Genomic DNA, 19706 nt, shown 5'->3' with positions numbered 1-19706 from the left:
TTTCTCAGATCACTTTTGGCTTTCTGAATAGCAGTGGCGGCTGGTAGTCTTTCAAACAGGGGAGGCTGGTCGGTTACGATATTTCCAGATTTTAAAAGAAAAAAGAAAAAATGCATAAATTTTGCCCATACTCTTGCCTCTGATCTGGCTGATTGTTGGCAGGGTCAGAGGTTCTTTTGGCCCATTAGCCTACTGTCCAATATACATGATGGTGGTGTTGGGGGGGGGTATATTTTAACATTTTATATTTTGTTGAAACAAGAAAAAATGTTGAAACAAGAAAAAATGTCTGCACACTTAGATCCTTTAGTTCATTTAATTGCCAAGCTTTCGGTCAGAGACCTTCCTCAGGGCACAAACAGATGTTTGTGCCCTGAGGAAGGTCTCTGACCGAAAGCTTGGCAATTAAATGAACTAAAGGATCTAAGTGTGCAGACATTTTTTCTTGTTTCAACAGTCTTTTGGTTTTGTTTGGCACCTTTTTATCGTGAGTACGGTGTGATCCGTTCAAAAACATTTTATATTTTAAAATTGTGGCATGTTGTTTAAAAATTGATCATTATTGAAAGCAGCTCTTTGTCAGGAACCTCAGCAGTAACAGCAGAGTGTTCTGGAATAGGCACAAGCACTGACCTTGGGGAACCAAACATAGAGCTGGGTGCCACACATTTCATTCAATGACACTTTCCCTATATTTTACTTATTTTGACTGAGAAATGTTTTATTGACAATTTTGATAACCCTTCACTTTTAATCCAGGTCTGTAGTGTGAAATGTTCTCGGCTGTGTTTTTGTTTAAAAATGTTTTCCAAATTGTAGCGGTGTTTAATTCATATCCAGAAAAATATATATTCCAATATAATATACTCAGCATAAACATTTTAAATAGATTCTATATTTTTGGTCCATCCATGACATATTACTAAAGTAGCCTATTTACTGTTGTTGATGTGGGTCACTTGCTGTTAGCCAATTCACTTTCTCGTACCAGGAGAGCTGAAAGGAACGAGTATTCCCTACCTTTTTCACCAAGTCAATTTGAGGCGTTGGTCTACCCTGCTCTTTAATTTTAATTTTTTCCTCAAAAGGAAGACTGGCAAATGGCTTCGCCAAAATTAAATCAGCAATGCTTGGCATCCGTGCGCAGCTTTCTTGCTAGCTGACTAGCCCCCTCAAGTTCAAGTTCAGTCACTCAAATAAACGAAATTTCTGGAACTAAGATAGCAAACTTAACAACACTATATTTACACTTTATTTACAATGAAAATATATACAAACTAAAAAAGCTGGTAGAAACCGTATGTAATGAATGAAATCGAAATGTAAGCTGATCTCTTACAATACACCGCAGCACTTGCGAATCCACATGGGACTGAACTGAAATTAACCGCTGCCTGTCTATATTTGAAACGAGCTGTCAATCAAAGAAAATATCCGGCCGCTTTCACCAATCACCGGTCTCCTCGCGGAAACTGCCATGTCCCTCCCACTGTGAGGCTCGGAGTCCGTGGGCGGGCGTTTTCGCAGTATTTGTCCAATAACCATCTTGCATTTTGAGATTGAAAAGCGCATAGCTCCCAAATGCCGTTGAAGTCCACTGAGGCTGGGAGTCCATGAGACTCCGTGGGCGGGCGTTTTCGCAGTATTTGTCCAATAATCGTCTTGCATTTTGATATTGAAAAGCGCAGAGCTCCCAAATGCCATTGAAGTCCACTGAGGCTGGGAGTCCATGAGACTCCGTGGGCGGGCGTTTTCGCAGTATTTGTCCAATAATCGTCTTGCATTTTGATATTGAAAAGCGCAGAGCTCCCAAATGCCATTGAAGTCCACTGAGGCTGGGCTGCATCGCGCTGTCACGAGGGGGAAAAACTCACGCACACTTTAGGCGAACTGGGGAAAGTTATAACGGTATGATTTCGCACTGTAGTTGGGTTGAGCACATATATTTCTATGATTCTGGATCTGAAATAGCAATGTTATAAGGTCGGCTATAACATAAGCCTAGCGCAATTCATCCTACACGATGTTCGTCATTTTTAGAGGAGGCTGAGCCTCCCTCGTTGTCTTAGAGCAATCGCCTGTGCTCTATAGTGGTGTAATGATACACAATAATAATGAAATGGTTTACACTGTTAGAGGAATAATTTGGCCAAAAATAAAAAAAAATCCCACTTCACCTAAATATGGTCCATCAGCCAAGTCTGGTTTTGGTTTTGTGGAGGAAGCCGTGATTAATGTAGCTAATAAGTCCTTAACATCTGTTTCACCCAAAATGTTTTACGTTTTATATCAATCACCAACACTTCACGTACTTTAAATTTCAAGCTGTTTAGCCTTATTTTTACAGTACATATTTAAATGTTATTTGCTGGCTTTTTTTTGTGGTATATCAGATATATTCTAGTCGGCTACCATGATACTGAACGATTCGAAGACGAGTAGCTGAAAGGAATATATCTGATATACCATGAAAAAAGCGATCCAATATTATTATTGTTATACATACACACTCTTCATATTATCATTTTTGAAGGAAAATGCGAGCTTAACTGTGAGTCGGCACCGTCAGTGCAGCAATGAAGAACCTTCCAGCCGGTGTAGCGTTCATCAGTAGTGTTAGCGAATGCTAATAAAGTGCTAGCGAGAGCAAGTAGCGCAGGCTAACGACTGAGAAACTAACATTTCTGTCTCCAGACTCTTCTTCCATGCACACATGCTCACCACAGTATTTTTCACTCATACTTGAGTATTTATTTCCCTGTGTAAATTACTTAGTTACTTTTAAAATCAACATCAACAACTACACACAACAGAGCTACCTGGCAACCTGCCGCTAATCCCTTGCAAAATCCTTTGGCCTGTTGCTGTTTTGGTCTGTCTGAGCTCAAGTCCCAGCTCTAATAGTAACAGTTCACCACTGCTTTCAAATATGCATGAAGAATATCTAATAAAGTTTTGGTAGCCTTTCAGGAAGTGTGTCTTTCTCTTTCTTGGCAAATAAATAAATAGTTCTGCGTATGCGCAGCAGAAAAGTTTCTCACTGGATGTTTGCATCAGTGCCGATGTGTGACATCATGATGTCTTAACAACATGTAATATCATATACCGTATTGAACACTCATCCATTGGCTAGAGTGGCGTAATACACATAGGATAAGCGATATGCAAACAATATTGCATGCTATTGAACCAAGTGAGTGGGAAACTGCTAGAAGGGAATAGAACATATGTTTTTATTCCATGGAAAAAGTATGGATAATAAGTGTTTGTAGTTTACAAATGTAAGTCAAATTGGAATTAAATTACATATTCTTCTTATTATTTTCCTATTTGACTGACTTACTGAATTTAATCACTTGCCTAGCTTGCTCACTTAATTACTTGTTTACATTGCGTACTTACTTTCTTACCTTCTTAAATGTCCTTACTCACTGTACTTACTTAAAAGTGGACGGCCTTTCAATTTCAGAAAATGTGTGAAATTTAGTTCCCTCTGAAATTTGGTCATTGTGATATGTTTATTTCTGTAATATCTCAGAAAATATCAGACCATTCTGTGGCTGGGAAGTTATTTAATTTGAGGGGATTCCTGAGCAAATAACGTGCATGAAATTGCTCGCTTCGTGCAGTCAAGCAGACAGAGGAAATCCGTATGCGCATGCTTACCTTTGACCATGCACTGACGGTTCCATCATTCTGTCACTAAACGAACAGCTGATCACACCGAGGTACTCGCTGACCGCCGATATTTATTAGTTTGGTCCTGCATTTTCTTTCCTTCGCAACATAACGTCTTTTCTTCTCACTTTCCGTTACTGTAGACAGTCTTTCATGTTTCATTCTCACGCTCACGTCCTCCATTTTTCTCTCCTGTTTCAAATTTGTATCCCACAATGCCTTGCGCGAACGGGGAAAGCCCACCACGTCATGCATGACATAGTATCTTGTATTGGGTCATGGTGAAGCAGGAAAAAATAGCAGAGAATTTAGGGCCACCTGGCCCTAAATTTAATTAATTGTTCTATTTATTTAAAAAAATAAATAAAATAAAACTGGAAGTCTGTGATTCGAATTCAGTAGCTTTCAGTCCACTAAACAAAAATAATTGGCTGTCAGGGAAAATTGTTTTTATTACCTACTCTTGAAAATATCTGAAAGTCAGTCTACTTTTAAATTACTTACTTAATTTAAACTTGCATGCCGACATAACTTTTACTGATGTACTTAATTAAAAATACTAACCCAATTTATTTTAACTTACCATCTCACTTACTTTGGTTCCTGTCCTGACTTAAATAGCTTGCTGAAATAAGTTACTTAAATAACTTCCCCAAGTTAATATTTTTTAATTGTTTACATTACTTACTTCAAATTACTTACCTAACTTGCTTAACATTATTTACTTACTTATCTTATTTACTTACTTACCTTATTAACTTAACTTACTTACATGACCTTACTTACCTTACTTATGTGACCTTACTTACTTACCTTACTTACTTTTCGTGACCTTACTTACTTGACTGACTTACTTACCTTATTTACTTTTGTGACCTTATTTACTTACTTTACTTACTTACCTACTTTTGTGACCTTATTTACTTACCTTACTTACTTGCCTTACTTACCTACCTTACTTTCCGTACTTCCCTTACTTCCCTTATGTACTTACTTACCTTACTTACTTTCATGACCTTACTTACTTACCTTACTTACTTTTGTGACTTACTTACTTACTTACTTACGTGATCTTACTTACTTACTTTGCTTTACTTTACTTTAAGTTTGAGCCAAATTGCTTAATATCACTAGTGACATCACAAGAAAAGTATATTTCCAGCTATGACACATTTACCTGATATGTACTCATTAAAGGTATAATTAATAACTAGTATTAAATATCCATAGATTAATGTCATTTATGAAATCAAATTCACTTTTATCACTAATTGTGCCTTCTGATTATGCTGTACTCTAATGTTGATATTAATGTTTAATTCAGCATCTGACTTATTACTGTCATGTCCTCTCAGATCCTGAATCCTCAGAGGAAATTTCTGAGACAGGAAATGGTGATGGAGGCGGTAAGCAAGCAAGAGGAAAAAAATCCATTAGAAAAGCAATTTGTTCAGAATAATTATTTGATAAATGAACTGAGATTCAAAGACCCTCCCTCTTTTTCTTTGTTTTTATCTCTCTTTGTCTCTCTGCAGAAGTCAGTAGGAGGGAAGAAGGATCGCTCTCTCTTCCTGTTCAGTGATTTGCTGATCTGTACAACTCTGAAGAGAAAGTCGGGTTCTTTACGCCGGAGCTCCATGAGTCTGTGAGTGGCTCATTAACTTAGAAGCTACATTTCAAACGCTTGTGTTTGTTAGAAACCAAAAAGGAAAATAAATAAATAAAAGAACATGTAAATCTATCTGCACCACATATCTAAACAGTTCATTTGTCTCTTTTTCATCTAAAGTCAGGGAATCATTCTCTGGTAGTTCTGGGATTTGAACTTATGACCTTTCACCACCATTGTGCAGGCACTGTATAAATAAGAAGAGTAAAAGAACAGCGCAACTTCTCACTGTTAAGACCTTTTAATACAATCTCAAATAAGAAAGTTGGGACGGTATGTTGAAATTAAAACTGAAAACAATGATTTGCAGATAATCTTTGACCTGTATTGCACCCTACAGTACAGTACAACAGCACATTATTGATGCTTTTTCTCATAAATGTTATTGTTTTTCCAAAAATAAACACATTTCAATTTAACTTTGTAATGTTTCCATTCCTTCTCATAACACTTAAAAGATGTTGTGGGACTGAAGACACCAGACGGTGATGCATTTAAGGCGTTATTTTGTCCCATTCTTCCTGCAAACAAGTCTTAAGGTGTGCAACAGTACAGGGTTGTCATCGTCGTCATATTTTTCGTTTCAAAATTTGCCACACATTCTTTATTGGGGACAGAGGGGACAGGCACCCTCTCCTTCCACAGCCATGCCTTTGTAATGTGTGCAGAATGTGGTTTTACTTTGTCTTGTTGAAATATCCCTGGAAAAGATGTCCCCTTGAAGGCAGTGTATGTTGCTCCAAAACCTCAATATATTTTTCTGCATTAATGCTGCCATCACAGAAGTGATGCCCTTTACCAAGGGCACTGACACAACCCTATACCATGGCTTTTGGACTTGTTGCTGGTAACAATCTGGATGGTCCTTTATCATCTTTGGTCCAGAGCACATGGTGTCCATTTCTTCCACAAAAAAAAAAAAAGTCCTGGAATACTGATTTGTCTGACCACAATACACTTTTACACTGTGTGATGGTCCATCCCAGATGCCTCCAAGATCAGAGAAGTCGATTGCACTTCTGGACACAGTTAATATAAGGCTTCCTTTTTGCACAGTAAAGATTTAACTGGCATTTGTGGATGTAACGCTGTATTGTAGTGCTTGACAAAGGTTTGCCAAAGTAATCCTGAGCCCATATGGTTATATCAGCAATAAATGAATAACGAATGTTCTTGATGCAGTGTTGTCTGAGGGATCGGAGATCACAGGTGTTCAGCTTAGGCTTGTGCCCTTGCCCTTTACACACAGAAATTTCTCAAGATTCCTTGAAACATTTAATGATATTATGCACCGTAGAGGGTGATGTATCCACATCCCTTCATATAATTCTTTGAGGAATGTTGTTTTTAAGCATTTCAATAACTTTCTCATGCATTTGTTGACAAACTGGAGATCCTCGGCCCATTTTTGCTCCTCAAAGACTAGGCCTTTCCTCAATACCCATTTTGTACCAAATCATGATGACAGTCACCTGTTGACATCACCTGTTTCAAATTGCATCATTTATTTAATTGTTTTACCTTATTATTAGCCATAAATTGCCCTGTCCAAACTTTTTCTGGAATGTGTTGCAGGCCTGAAATGCAGGAATGGATGTATATGAACAAATGAAATAAAGTTAACCAGACAAAACATGAAATATCTTGGATTCATACTGTCTGCAATCAAATACAAGTCAAAGTAAATTTAGAAAATCGCTGCTTTCTTTTTTTATTTGCATTTTCCATACCATCCCAACTTATTCTAATTTGGGGTTGAACCTCTGCACTGTATGTGGCTAACTACAACATAAATGAAGTGGGTTGTATGAATAGTCTACTAGCTAACAGGTAATTAGTGTTTTGTTCAAGAACATAAAAGACTAACTATAGTAGGTCTTTTTTTTGGGGGGGGGAGATGCAATCATGCTAAACATATATGACCTCTAAATATATATGTGGTGGTATGGGGGGAAAATCCCAAAACATTCACATGCTCAAACGGAGAAAATCACATTAAAGATTTCCATGCCAGTTCCAACAATATATTGTCTGAAGCATGTGCTACTTATTTAATTTAATTTGCACTTATTTTAACTTGTAATATCCGAAAAATAAATATATCCATGAAAAATATGCATATCTATACCCGCTTTTTTCATAGCCTACGGGCGTTTTTGCAGCCGTACTTGTTAAACTAGCTTCTTATCTACTGAATATGATCTTTGCAGATACAGTAGACCGTGTAATTTTTAAAAGTTAATAAAAATATTTGTACACTTGGTTTTTGTAAAGCTGAGATGTCGAAGTGTGTGTATATATAAACCTACTATAGTTAGTCTTTTATGTTCTTGAACAAAACACGTATATGAACTGACTACTATTTTTTTTTAAATAATTTTTGGCTGTTTGCCAGAATTCTACCCTATCGTGTACCACACACACATTATGATGCATATAAATGTTACAAATCTTTTGTTCTATTTCATTACACATTGATTTGGCTGTTATATGCTGTTTCAACTATTTATCATAGTGTGTTTAAATTCACTAATTACAAGGCACCTTTGCACTTCATTGCTAAATTATTAAACTAATCACCCAGTTGACTACAAAGTTGACTACAAAATCTTGTATCACATCCTACAATCTTATGGATCTTATAAATCATTTAAAAAATTCTGATAAAGGTGCCAGATAAAGGATTTAGGATGAGTAATAAGGATGTTCAGTGGATGTATATGGATATGTATCCAACCCTAACCAGCGGAAAAAGTGCAGTCACAAATGGAATACTCATCTCATCTCATTATCTCTAGCCACTTTATCCTGTTCTACAGGGTCGCAAGCAAGCTGGAGCCTATCCCAGCTGACTATGGGCGAAAGGCGGGGTACACCCTGGACAAGTCGCCAGGTCATCACAGGGCAGACACGGACAACCATTCACGCTCACATTCACACCTACGGTCAATTTAGAGTCACCAGTTAACCTAACCTGCATGTCTTTGGACTGTGGGGGAAACCGGAGCACCCGGAGGAAACCCACGCGGACACGGGGAGAACATGCAAACTCCGCACAGAAAGGCCCTCGCCGGCCACGGGGCTCGAACCCGAACCTTCTTGCTGTGAGGTGACAGCGCTAACCACTACACCACCGTGCCGCCCCCAAATGGAATACCGGGTTAGAAATATTTAAAGAAGCTCGTCTCCATATTTAAATTAAATTTATGGCTTAAAGCAATTAGCTGTCAGAAAATAACTAAATATGTACCTTTTTTCGTGAATTAACTTATAAAACAACCTTATCGGGTTTGTTTGGGCATTTTGGAAGAAATGCTGTTATTGATTAACCTAGAGGTTTCTCATGAACACTGAAGTGCGAGTCATACTTTAATGCTTTTTTAAATTTATTTCTTTATTTATTGCACTCTACCAGACACAGATTATGTGAAACATAATTTGGAAAAGATTTTTCTGTACCTGCAACAACAAAAATAACTAGAAATCTGCAACTGTAAACAGTTACTAAGATATAGGCTTCACCTATGGTTCCATTATACTGAATACTTATGGTCACAATATATTTATAAAGAGTGAGAAATGTGTCAACTGGTTACTGTATATTATTTGAAGCAAGTTGCAAGAGGAATAAAATGTTAATTTAAATATATATTTTTAACTGTTGAAAATAACTGTATTTACTTTATACTTTTAATTTCAGACAATGATACTAATACACTGCAAGTACAAAGTACCATATTCCCTCCAATAATTGCCCATGCTCTAATAATAGCCCACCCTTGCTTTTATTCTTGAATAAAGATAATATAATGAGTTTGACCCCAAAAATGAGGTCGTAGTTCAGATTCTACATTTTATTCTGGTAGATAGGGTATACAGTAAAGCCAGAAAGTCTGCGCACCCCTTTCACCTTCTCCACGTTTTATTACATTACAGACTTATTCTGCAATAGATTGAGTTCATTTTTGTCACAAAATTCTACACAGAATACCCCATAACAAAATGAAAGCAGGTTTTTAAACATTTGTGCTAATTTATTAAAAATCAAAATGTAAAATATATGTACACAAGTATGCACACCCTTTGATATGACACCCAAAAGTGAGCTGAGGTGCATTTTTGTTTCCACTGATACTGCTTGAGATGTTTCTACAACTTAACTGGAGTCCACCTGTGGTAAATTCAATTGATTGGACATGATTGGGGATTACCAACGCCTGCCTATATAAGGTCCCACAGTTGATGGTGCATGTCAGAGCAAACTCCAAGCCATGGGGTCAAAGGAATTATCTACAGACCTCAGAAACAGGACTGTGTCAAGGCATAGATCTGGAGAAGGGTACAGAAAAATTGCTGCAACTTTACAGGTCCCAAAGAGCACAGTGGCCACCATCATTCGTAAATGGAAGAAGTTTGGAACCACCAAAAATCTTCCTAGACCTGGCCACCCGGCCAAACTGAGCAATCGGGGAAGACGGGCCTTGGCCAGGGAGGTGAGCAGGAACCCGAGGGTCACTCTGACAGAGCTCCAGCATATCCTTGTGGAGGTGGGAGAACCTTTCAGAAGATCAACCATCCAGGCAACACTCCACAAATCGGGCCTTTATGGTAGAGTGGCCAGACGGAAGCCACTCCTTAGTAAAAGGCACATGACAGCCCACTTGGAGTTTGCCAAAAGGCACCTAGAGGACTCTCAAACCATGAGAAACAAGATTCTCTGGTCTGATGAAACCAAAATTGAATTTTCTGGCCTGAATACCAAGCGTCACATCTGGAGGAAACCACGCACCGCTCATCACCTGGCTAATGCCATCCCTACAGTGAAGCATGGCGGTGGCAGTATCATGAAGTGGGAATGTTTTTTCAGCAGCAGGAATGGGACAACTAGTCCTGATAGAAGGAAAGATGAATGCAGCCAAGTGCACCAAGGTCCTAGAAGAAAACCTGCTCCAGAGCGCTCTGGACCTCAGACTGGGGCAAAGGTTTACCTTCCAACATGACAACGACCTGAAGCACACAGCCAAGAGAACAAAGGAGTGGCTTTGGAGAAAGTCTGTGAATGTCCTTGAGTGGCCCAGCCAGAGCCCAGACCTGAATCCAATTGAACATCTGTGGAAGGAGCTGAAAATGGCTGTGTACCGATGCTCCCCATCCAACCTGACGGAGCTTGCAAGGATATGCCAAGAGGAATGGGCAAAAATGTCCAGAAACAAGTGTGCCAAGCTCGTAGCTTCTTTCTCAAGATGCCTTGAAGCTGTAATTGCTGCCAAAGGTGCATCAACTAAGTATTAGGCTAAGGGTGTGTACAGATATATAACCTCTAAGTAAGCTATTTTTGTAAGTAAAATAAAATTGCATATTTTCTAAAAACCTGCTTTCACTTTGTCATTATGGGCTATTTTGTGTAGAATTTTGTCTCAAAAAATGAACTCAATCTATTGTAGAATAAGTCTTTAACATAATAAAACGTAGAGAAGGTGAAAGGGGTATGCATACTTTCCGGCTTGACTGTATGTTTGGCGTAGTTTGCTCCAGCATGTTATCACCTAAAGGCAGTATTTCTCAGAAGATTTTCCAATTTTGACATTTTTTGTCCAGTCAATATTTCCAAAATGGCCACCATTTAAAAAAACAAAACTCTCAGATATTATGCTCCCACAAACCATATAGACCTGGTCCATAGTGAGCCACAATGTTTGGCATCATTAAAGTCTCATTCTGTGTTATGTTTTTTTCCCCAAATCGAATCCACAACGAAAGCGGCAATGTTCCAAATGTGCCATGTTTCCGCATGAGTGACTTCAAATTTGTTTGTCATAACATTTGTACATACGTAGAACATGTACAACCATTTGAGTCCAGCTGTAACAGTTTTAGAAATATTGCAAAAAGAAAATCTGTAAATTTTGAGTTTAAAATGGTCTGTGACCTTGAAAAATAGGTCAAGATCATTATAACTTGGCCAGTGTGATTAGGTTACCATGGGCTACTACGGTATCTGGTAAAGTATCATTGTCTGATTCCAAAAAAAAGCTGGTAAATGCAGAAAGAAACAAAGAATAAAAGCAAAAACAATAGTCTTCACCTTTGTAATACTGTAGGTGAAGCCTAATAATTTAAATTCAAATTTGAATGCGTTAACATTCATGACTATTGCAGTTTAAGATGCATTACCTGCTAGTGATTGGTTGCCTGGATACTTTTTCAGCTCCCTCTAGTGTATAAATATGAGGCACTACAACGGCACATTTTACTTTTCTTTTCTTTTATGATGCGTTTTGGATATATTTAGTTCTTAGGACATGGATATTAATTTTATAACGTTTATTTATTTTAGAATATAAAGTACCAGACATAGGTAAATATCTTTAGTAATGAGTGTGTCTGAACATTTGACTGTTTTATTAATATATAATATAGTATACATCATCGGCGTCGCCAGGGGTATTTTACTGGGGCACGTGCCCCAGTATAGATCTGTAGTGCCCCAGTAAAAAAAATCCAGTGACGAAACGCTCTGAATTTTAAACTTGGGAATAGCTGCAATTTAATTAATTCATAACGTGGGGTAGGCTAACCGATGCGCGAAGAAGACCATCTACAATGCTTTTACATTGGTAGTTTTGGCTGGCCTCGCGCACACTAAGCAATGTGAAAAAAGTGTGCGCGTGACATGAGTAACATCTTGGTTGCTATGGGGACCGCAGACTCCAGCAGCCCTCAGATGCAATGAAATTCAGAGCAGGGGAAACCATCTCTCCGTGTTTTTCAACTGTTTACAGGTTAGTAGACAGTAATTCCACTGTCATTTTTGTAACGCTGTAGAATTAATATGTGTTGGGACATTGTTTTCGTGTTGTCTTGATTTTTTGTTTGAAACGAAGGGATATTGAAAAGTTTGCATTCATTCCGTCGTCTGCAACGTGGCAAGCCGCGAGCCCTCAGTTTGCGTGTTGCCAGATCGCGTTGATAGTTTTGTGATGGACTGTGTGAAGATAGCCACCTAACGTAATGACACACAACTGTTGTTTTGGAGGCTACGTCCAGTTGAGTATTGTAATTGAATTCATCTCATCTCATTATCTCTAGCCGCTTTATCCTTCTACAGGGTCGCAGGCAAGCTGGAGCCTATCCCAGCTGACTACGGGCGAAAGGCGGGGTACACCCTGGACAAGTCGCCAGGTCATCACAGGGCTGACACATAGACACAGACAACCATTCACACTCACATTCACACCTACGGTCAATTTAGAGTCACCAGTTAACCTAACCTGCATGTCTTTGGACTGTGGGGGAAACCGGAGCACCCGGAGGAAACCCACGTGGACACGGGGAGAACATGCAAACTCCACACAGAAAGGCCCTCGCCGGCCCCGGGGCTCGAACCCAGGACCTTCTTGCTGTGAGGCGACAGCGCTAACCACTACACCACCGTGCCACCCTGTAATTGAATTATTGAACCGAATTTCAATTGCACATGCACGCGCTCTGCGCACACACACACGCGCGCGCGCGCACAGACACACGCGCGCGCGCGCACACACACGCACACACACACACACACACAGTAGGCCTAGCGCTTGGAGAGGCGTTTTGGACTGCCATTCTGAGCAAGCCTCCACCCTACTTGTGTAGGCTACTGGCAGGTGTTTAATTTAATTTAATTTATATAAATATAAATATAGTGCAAAATTTTTTGCTCGCGCGCTTCGCGCGCTCGCATACATTTCCTGTGCCCCTTTTGTGCCCCAGTATGGTCTTGGGTCTAGTGACGCCCCTGGTATACATACATATGTGTACACACATTTATTTATTTATATACAGTACTGTGCAAAAGTCTTAGGCATGTGTAAAGAAATGCTGTAGACCAAAAATAGCCTAAAAAATAATGAAATTAAATATTTCAACATAAAAAAATGCTAAAAGCAGTAAGCCATGATAAATGAAATAAAGTCAGTGTTTGGTGTGAGACGACCCTTTGGTTTAACAAAAAAAAAAGTAGCCACAGGTACACTGAGTGCAGTTTGATAAGGAAATGAGCTGTAGGTTTTACTGAGCGTCTTACAGAACCAGACACAGTTCTTCTGGACACTTTGACTGTCACACTCGCGTCTTAATTTTGAACCAAAACCCAGCAGCCTTCGTTATGTTTTCTTTTTTTAATCTGAAAAGTGGTTTCTTATGTAATATGCTGCTCAGATACAAACTTTTTTCCTGTAACATTTAATTTTGTGCTGGAAAACAAACGTTTGGAACTCTAAAATGTTTTTGTACTGATTTGATAATGTAGAAGTCATCAAATAGAAATCGATAACAAAGTTTGTATGGGGAAAAAAAGGGTGCCTAAGACTGTTGCACAGTACTGTGTGTGTATGTACAGTGGTGCTTGAAAGTTTGTGAACCCTTTAGAATTTTCTATATTTCTGCAGAAATATGACCTAAAACAACATCAGATTTTCACACAAGTCCTAAAAGTAGATAAAGAGAACCCAGTTAAACAAATGAGACAAAATATTATACTTGGTCATTTATTTATTGAGGAAAATTATCCAATATTACATATGTGAGTGGCAAAAGTATGTGAACCTCTAGGATTAGCAGTTAATTTGAAGGTGAAATTAGAGTCGGGTGTTTTCAATCAATGGGATGACAATCAGGTGTGAGTGGGCACCCTGTTTTATTTAAAGAACAGGGATCTATCAAAGTCTGATCTTCACAACACATGTTTGTGGAAGTGTATCATGGCACGAACAAAGGAGATTTCTGAGGACCTCAGAAAAAGTGTTGTTGATGCTCATCAGGCTGGAAAAGGTTGCAAAACCATCTCTAAAGAGTTTGGACTCCACCAATCCACAGTCAGACAGATTGTGTACAAATGCAAGAAATTCAAGACCACTGTTAACCTCCCCAGGAGTGGTCGACCAAAAAAGATCACTCCAAGAGCAAGGCGTGTAATAGTCGGCGAGGTCACAAAGGACCCCAGGGTAACTTCTAAGCAACTGAAGACTTCTCTCACATTGGCTAATTTTCATGAGTCCACCATCAAGAGAACACTGAACAACAATGGTGTGCATGGCAGGGTTGCAAGGAGAAAGCCACTGCTCTTCAAAAAGAACATTGCTGCTCGTCTGCGGTTTGCTAAAGATCACATGGACAAACCAGAAGGCTAATGGAAAAATTTTTGTGGAAGGATGAGACCAAAATAGAACTTTTTGGTTTAAATGAGAAGCGTTATGTTTGGAGAAAGGAAAACACTGCATTCCAGCATAAGAACCTTATCCCATCTGTGAAACATGATGGTGGTAGTATCATGGTTTGGGCCTGTTTTGCTGCATCTGGGCCAGGACGGCTTGCCATCATTGATTGTACGATTAATTCTGAATTATACCAGCGAATTCTAAAGGAAAATGTCAGGACATCTGTCCATGAACTGAATCTCAAGAGAAGGTAGGTCATGCCGCAAGACAATGACCCTAAGCACACAAGTTGTTCTACCAAAGAATGGTTAAAGAAGAATAAAGTTAATGTTTTGGAATGGCCAAGTCAAAGTCTTGACCTTAATCCAATCGAAATGTTGTGGAAGGACCTGAAGCGAGCAGTTCATGTGAGGAAACCCACCAACATCCCAGAGTTGAAGCTGTTCTGTATGGAGGAACAGGCTAAAATTCCTCCAAGCTGGTGTGCAGGACTGATCAACAGTTACTGGAAATGTTCAGTTGCAGTTATTGCTGCACAAGGGGGTCACACCAGATACTGAAAGCAAAGGTTCACATACTTTTGCCACTCACAGATATGTCATATTGAATCATTTTTCTCAGTAAATAAATGACTAATTATAATATTTTTGTCTCATTTGTTTAACTGGGTTCTCTTTATGTACTTTTAGGACTTGTGTGAAAATTTGATGATGTTTTAGCTCATATTTATGCAGAAATATAGAAAATTCTAAAGGGTTCACAAACTTTCAAGCACCACCGTATACAGTATATACTGGCCTGTATTGTTAAACCCAACCTAAATTATTTTTGTTAACCCATTTCAGATATTCTGCTGCTAGCGTCATTGACACCTCCAGTAAATATAAGTTCCTGTGGAAACTTCCCTTGGAGGATATTGAGTTAGTGAAAGGTAAGACTTTGTCTCTGTGAGCTGATTCGGAGAGGTTCAGCTGTTTAATTCTGAATCGTTTCCTGTCTGCAGGCTCGAGTCAGGCCACCAACAGGGATACAATCCAGAAAACCATCAGCCGTCTGGATGAGGACCTCAGTACACTCGGCCAAATCAGCAAGCTGTCAGAGACACTCAGCTTTCCTCACCAGGTCAGTTGCTTAAATGTGCATAAAACACAAAAATGTGCAAACACACAAGAACATAATCATGTTGGTCATCATCTTGGTTTTTCCTGTAACAGCACGCCCTCTTGTGTTTATTCCTTACTTAATTAGCTCATAATATTTATGCACTTAGAAGGATAAAATATGGCTCTCCATGTAGCTGCAGAAGTTAAACAAGGAGAACTGAAGTCATTTTTAAACTTGCTTTATTTCTTAATTAATGTGTTATTCAATTACGTTTTCGGTTTTAATAACCTTATATCGTGACTCATCTTGGCAACTAATTGTAATTAAATATTATACTTATCGGCCTATTCGGTTTTTAGCCCTGTTGAATTTAGTTCGTTTGGTCCACGGCACGCATCACAAGACTTATGCGAGACTTCGAAATGTGAAGTGTCAGTGCCGCCATTTTGAAAACTGTTTTCCAAACAAAATATTGCACAAAAATGAGTTTAAATGACGATTACTGCCTACTTTTTTCAAACTTTCCTGATTGCTATCAAAACAAACAAAACGTCCGGCTTGATTACATCTGCATTCGAAGGAGGGCGCGCGCGTCTTTTGACAACGTTGGCAGATGTTGGTCACTTTGATTTCCGCTGTACGTTTTACTTCCATCCTACGATGTCTCGCACAGGTCTCAACGAATCTCGTTTACGGTCATTGCTTTGACATATGGACTGATATTACATAGTATATTTCAAACACTCATAACTTGCTATAGCAATGACAAAACAGCTATCAAAAATGCATTCCTATGTTTAAGAAAATGAGAGAAATAGAATTTTGATGATAAAAAAATTGCCTTCAGTTCCCCTTTAATAACCAAAAATAATCATCTGCCCACGTGTAAAGGTTGCAGTAAAATGTTAGTCTATGAACTAAAATAGAACTTTTATGAAAAAAAATGAATAACAAAGGCCTTTTCTTCATAAACTTTGACAAACATTACTTCTGCTACCTCCATTTTTCTTTTTTTCCTTTAGCTTGCAGCAGTCTGTAAAAAGAGAGCTCTGATTTCCTGTTAAATCTATTTGAACAGTCAATCAAACAGCAGCTCTTTCCCATTTTAGATCTGTTTTTTCCCCCCCTTTGTGGCATTAGAGCTGTGTTACTTCCATCTAGGGTGAAGTTACATGAATTCTTGTTGTCGTACAGCCCTGTGCTGTCTAAACAGGGCAATTACAGCTTGGAAAAACTAAAGAGATTACACAGCCTGATAATAATCACTATTCATTTTTTGTTTTGTTGATTTGAATCATCATGTATGTATTACGATTTATCGTTGCACACTATATTGTTACATGCCTGTTATATAGCTTATTTGGTAGTTGCTTGAGTGAGCTCGCTGGCTATGTGGATGACTGATGCACCCCAAGTAAAATGTCTCCAGTTTATTCTTTTGCCATTTTAAGCTTTGATATAAGATTAAATAAAAAATATGGAAAAGCAAACATCTTTCAAAATGTTCAATGTGGCTCTTTTCTTAGTTTCCTTAAGAATACCAATAACCAACCAGATTAATGTTATTGAAACTCCTATCATCACGAAAACCTGTTAAAGATTGGGGGGAAAAAAACGTTTATGTCCAGGTTTAGTGAGTCTTTCCCAACTGTAGCCTCAGATAGGAATGAACACCAATGTGGTCTTCTGCTCTTGTTGCCCATCCACTTTAGGGTTCTACATGTTTTGAGATGCTTTTATGCTCATCATGGTTGTAAATAGTGGTGATTTGAGTCACTGTAGCCTTTCTGTCAAGTCTAATTGATCTGGCTAATGGCGTTTGAACTCTCGGAGGCATTTGTAATATATTTAACAGTTATTCCACGAAATCGAGTCATACATGAGCTGATGGCCAGCGAGGCATGTAACACCGAGTTGACTATAAGCCATGTATGACAAGATTGAGTGGAATAATTGTTTTATTCTATCCACATTCACTGGATTTTGAGAAACAGAGCATTTTTTTTTTTTTTTGCAAATTCAACAAATAAAACCTTTATACAAAACGGCCGACAAAATCATTTCCGCTTCGAATGTAAACAAACCGGTGAAATGACAGGAGCAATTTGTGAAAAATGCTATCATCATAAATCTTGAAAAATAAAAAGATATGTTCTTACCATCAAATACTTTTATTCCATATTTTGTTGCTTTTTTTTTTTGTATGTCTTGTGGTTTTGTTTTCGAGTCGAGTTTTTATTTCATCCTCGGTTGGTTCAGCAACACATTCCACCATTTTGTTTTTCTCTACTCATGGTAGATGACCTGATAGCCTAGTAGTAGAGTAGCCAATCAGAGCGTGCGACTGCTCATATCCGGTGAATGTGGATAGAATAAAATTAGATAATTGCATGAATGAACAGGTATTTCTAATAAAGTGACGAGGCCAGTGAGGCTGTATTATAACAATTACCATAAATAAGGAATTATCAACATTGTTGCACAATTTGATGCATCCTTGCAGGACGAAAAGTGTCCTATGATGCAGAAAATCTAATTAATTTCCAAGCACGACAATGACCAAACTTCTCTTTGTGCACCCCTGTCAGCCTTACATGACGAGATAAATTTCTTTACATTCTGAGTACATTAACAAGGACATCTTGTCGAATCTCTTTCTCTTATCCCAGAGCCTGGATGACGTGATAAAGGACCTGATGGCGTCAGTTCACAGGGAATTAGCAGAGAAACAGTCCCTGGCATTCAGCATGACCTTCTTGCCCACCAAGCTGGAGCTGAGCACGGCGTCTGCAGACAGCACGTTCATCTTCGAGTTCAGCAGTCCAGACGCACGCAGCAACTTTGAGCAGGCATTTGAGGAGGCCAAAAAAAAGCTTGGTAATCACAGTTATATCCAACCCAGAGTTATATTATTTACCTGATTCACAGATGGCAGGATTTTCTACTTGGCACAATTACTTCCACAGAATGAGAGAGATTTACAGTGCCTTGCAAAAGTATTCATCCCCCTTAGTGTTTGTTCTGTGTTGTTGCATTACAAACTGGAATTAAAATGGATTTTTGGGGGGTTAGCACCATTTTATTTACACAACATGCCTACCACTTTAAAGGTGCACATTTTTTTTTTTTTATTGTGACACAAACAATAATTAAGATGAAAAAACATAAATCTGGAGTGTGCATAAGTATTCACCCCGACCCCCCTAAGTCAATACTTTATAGATCCACCTTTTGCTACAGTTACAGCTGCAAGTCTCTTGTGGTATGTCTCTATTAGCTTAGCACATCTAGCCACTGGGATTTTTGCCCATTCCTCAAGGTAAAACTGCTCCAACTCTTTCAAGTTAGATGGGTTGTGTTGGTGTACAGCAATCTTTAAGTTATGCCACAGATTCTCAATTGGATTGAGGTCTGGGCTTTGATTAGGCCATTCCAAGAAATTTAATGTTTCCCTTTAAATCACTCCAGTGTCGCTTTAGCAGTATGTTTAGGGTCATTGTCCTGCTGAAACGTGAACCTTTGTCCCAGTCTCTAACCTCTGGTTGACTCAAACAGGTTTTCCTCCAGAATTGCCCTGTATTTAGTGCCATCCATTTTTCCTTCAGTCCTGACCAGCTTTCCTGTCCCTGCAGATGAAAAACATCCCCACAGCATCATGCTGCCACCACCATGCTTCATTGTAGGGATGGTGTTCTCAGGGTGTTGGGTTTGCGCCGCACATGGCATTTTCCATGATGGCTGAAAAGTTTAATTTTTGTTTAATTTGACCAGAGAATCATCTTCCATGTGAATGGGGAGTCTGCCAAATGCTGTTGGGCAAACTCCAAACATTTTTTTTAAGCAATTATTTTTTTCTGGCCACTCTTCCATAAAGCCCCACTCTGTGGAGTGTACAGCTTAAAGTGGTCCTATGGACAAATACTCCCATCTCCACTGTGGATCTTTGCAGCTCCCTCAGTGTTATCGTTGGTGTCTTTGTTGCATCTCTGATTAATGCCCTCCTTGCCTGGTCTGTGAGGTTTGGTGGGTGGCCTTCTCTTGTCAGATTTGTGTCATAT

General features: G+C 38.8%; 1 protein-coding gene across 2 annotated transcripts in view; it reads left to right on the top strand.

Annotated features, from left to right (window-relative positions):
* The window catches only part of LOC132888082 (rho guanine nucleotide exchange factor 17-like), a 318980-nt gene that overhangs the window by 248779 nt on the left and 50495 nt on the right, over positions 1-19706 (top strand). For both annotated transcript variants that reach the window (XM_060924044.1, XM_060924045.1), the window contains 5 exons: positions 5034-5084; positions 5214-5323; positions 15390-15475; positions 15548-15666; positions 18318-18525. In XM_060924044.1, the coding sequence (XP_060780027.1) occupies positions 5034-5084; positions 5214-5323; positions 15390-15475; positions 15548-15666; positions 18318-18525 (574 nt within the window). The remainder of the gene's footprint in view (positions 1-5033; positions 5085-5213; positions 5324-15389; positions 15476-15547; positions 15667-18317; positions 18526-19706) is intronic.

The sequence above is a fragment of the Neoarius graeffei genome, chromosome 6 (assembly GCF_027579695.1).
Source record: "Neoarius graeffei isolate fNeoGra1 chromosome 6, fNeoGra1.pri, whole genome shotgun sequence".
NCBI lineage: Eukaryota > Metazoa > Chordata > Actinopteri > Siluriformes > Ariidae > Neoarius > Neoarius graeffei.
Note: the sequence above shows the minus strand (reverse complement) of the source record. Positions and strands in the feature narration are given on the sequence as shown.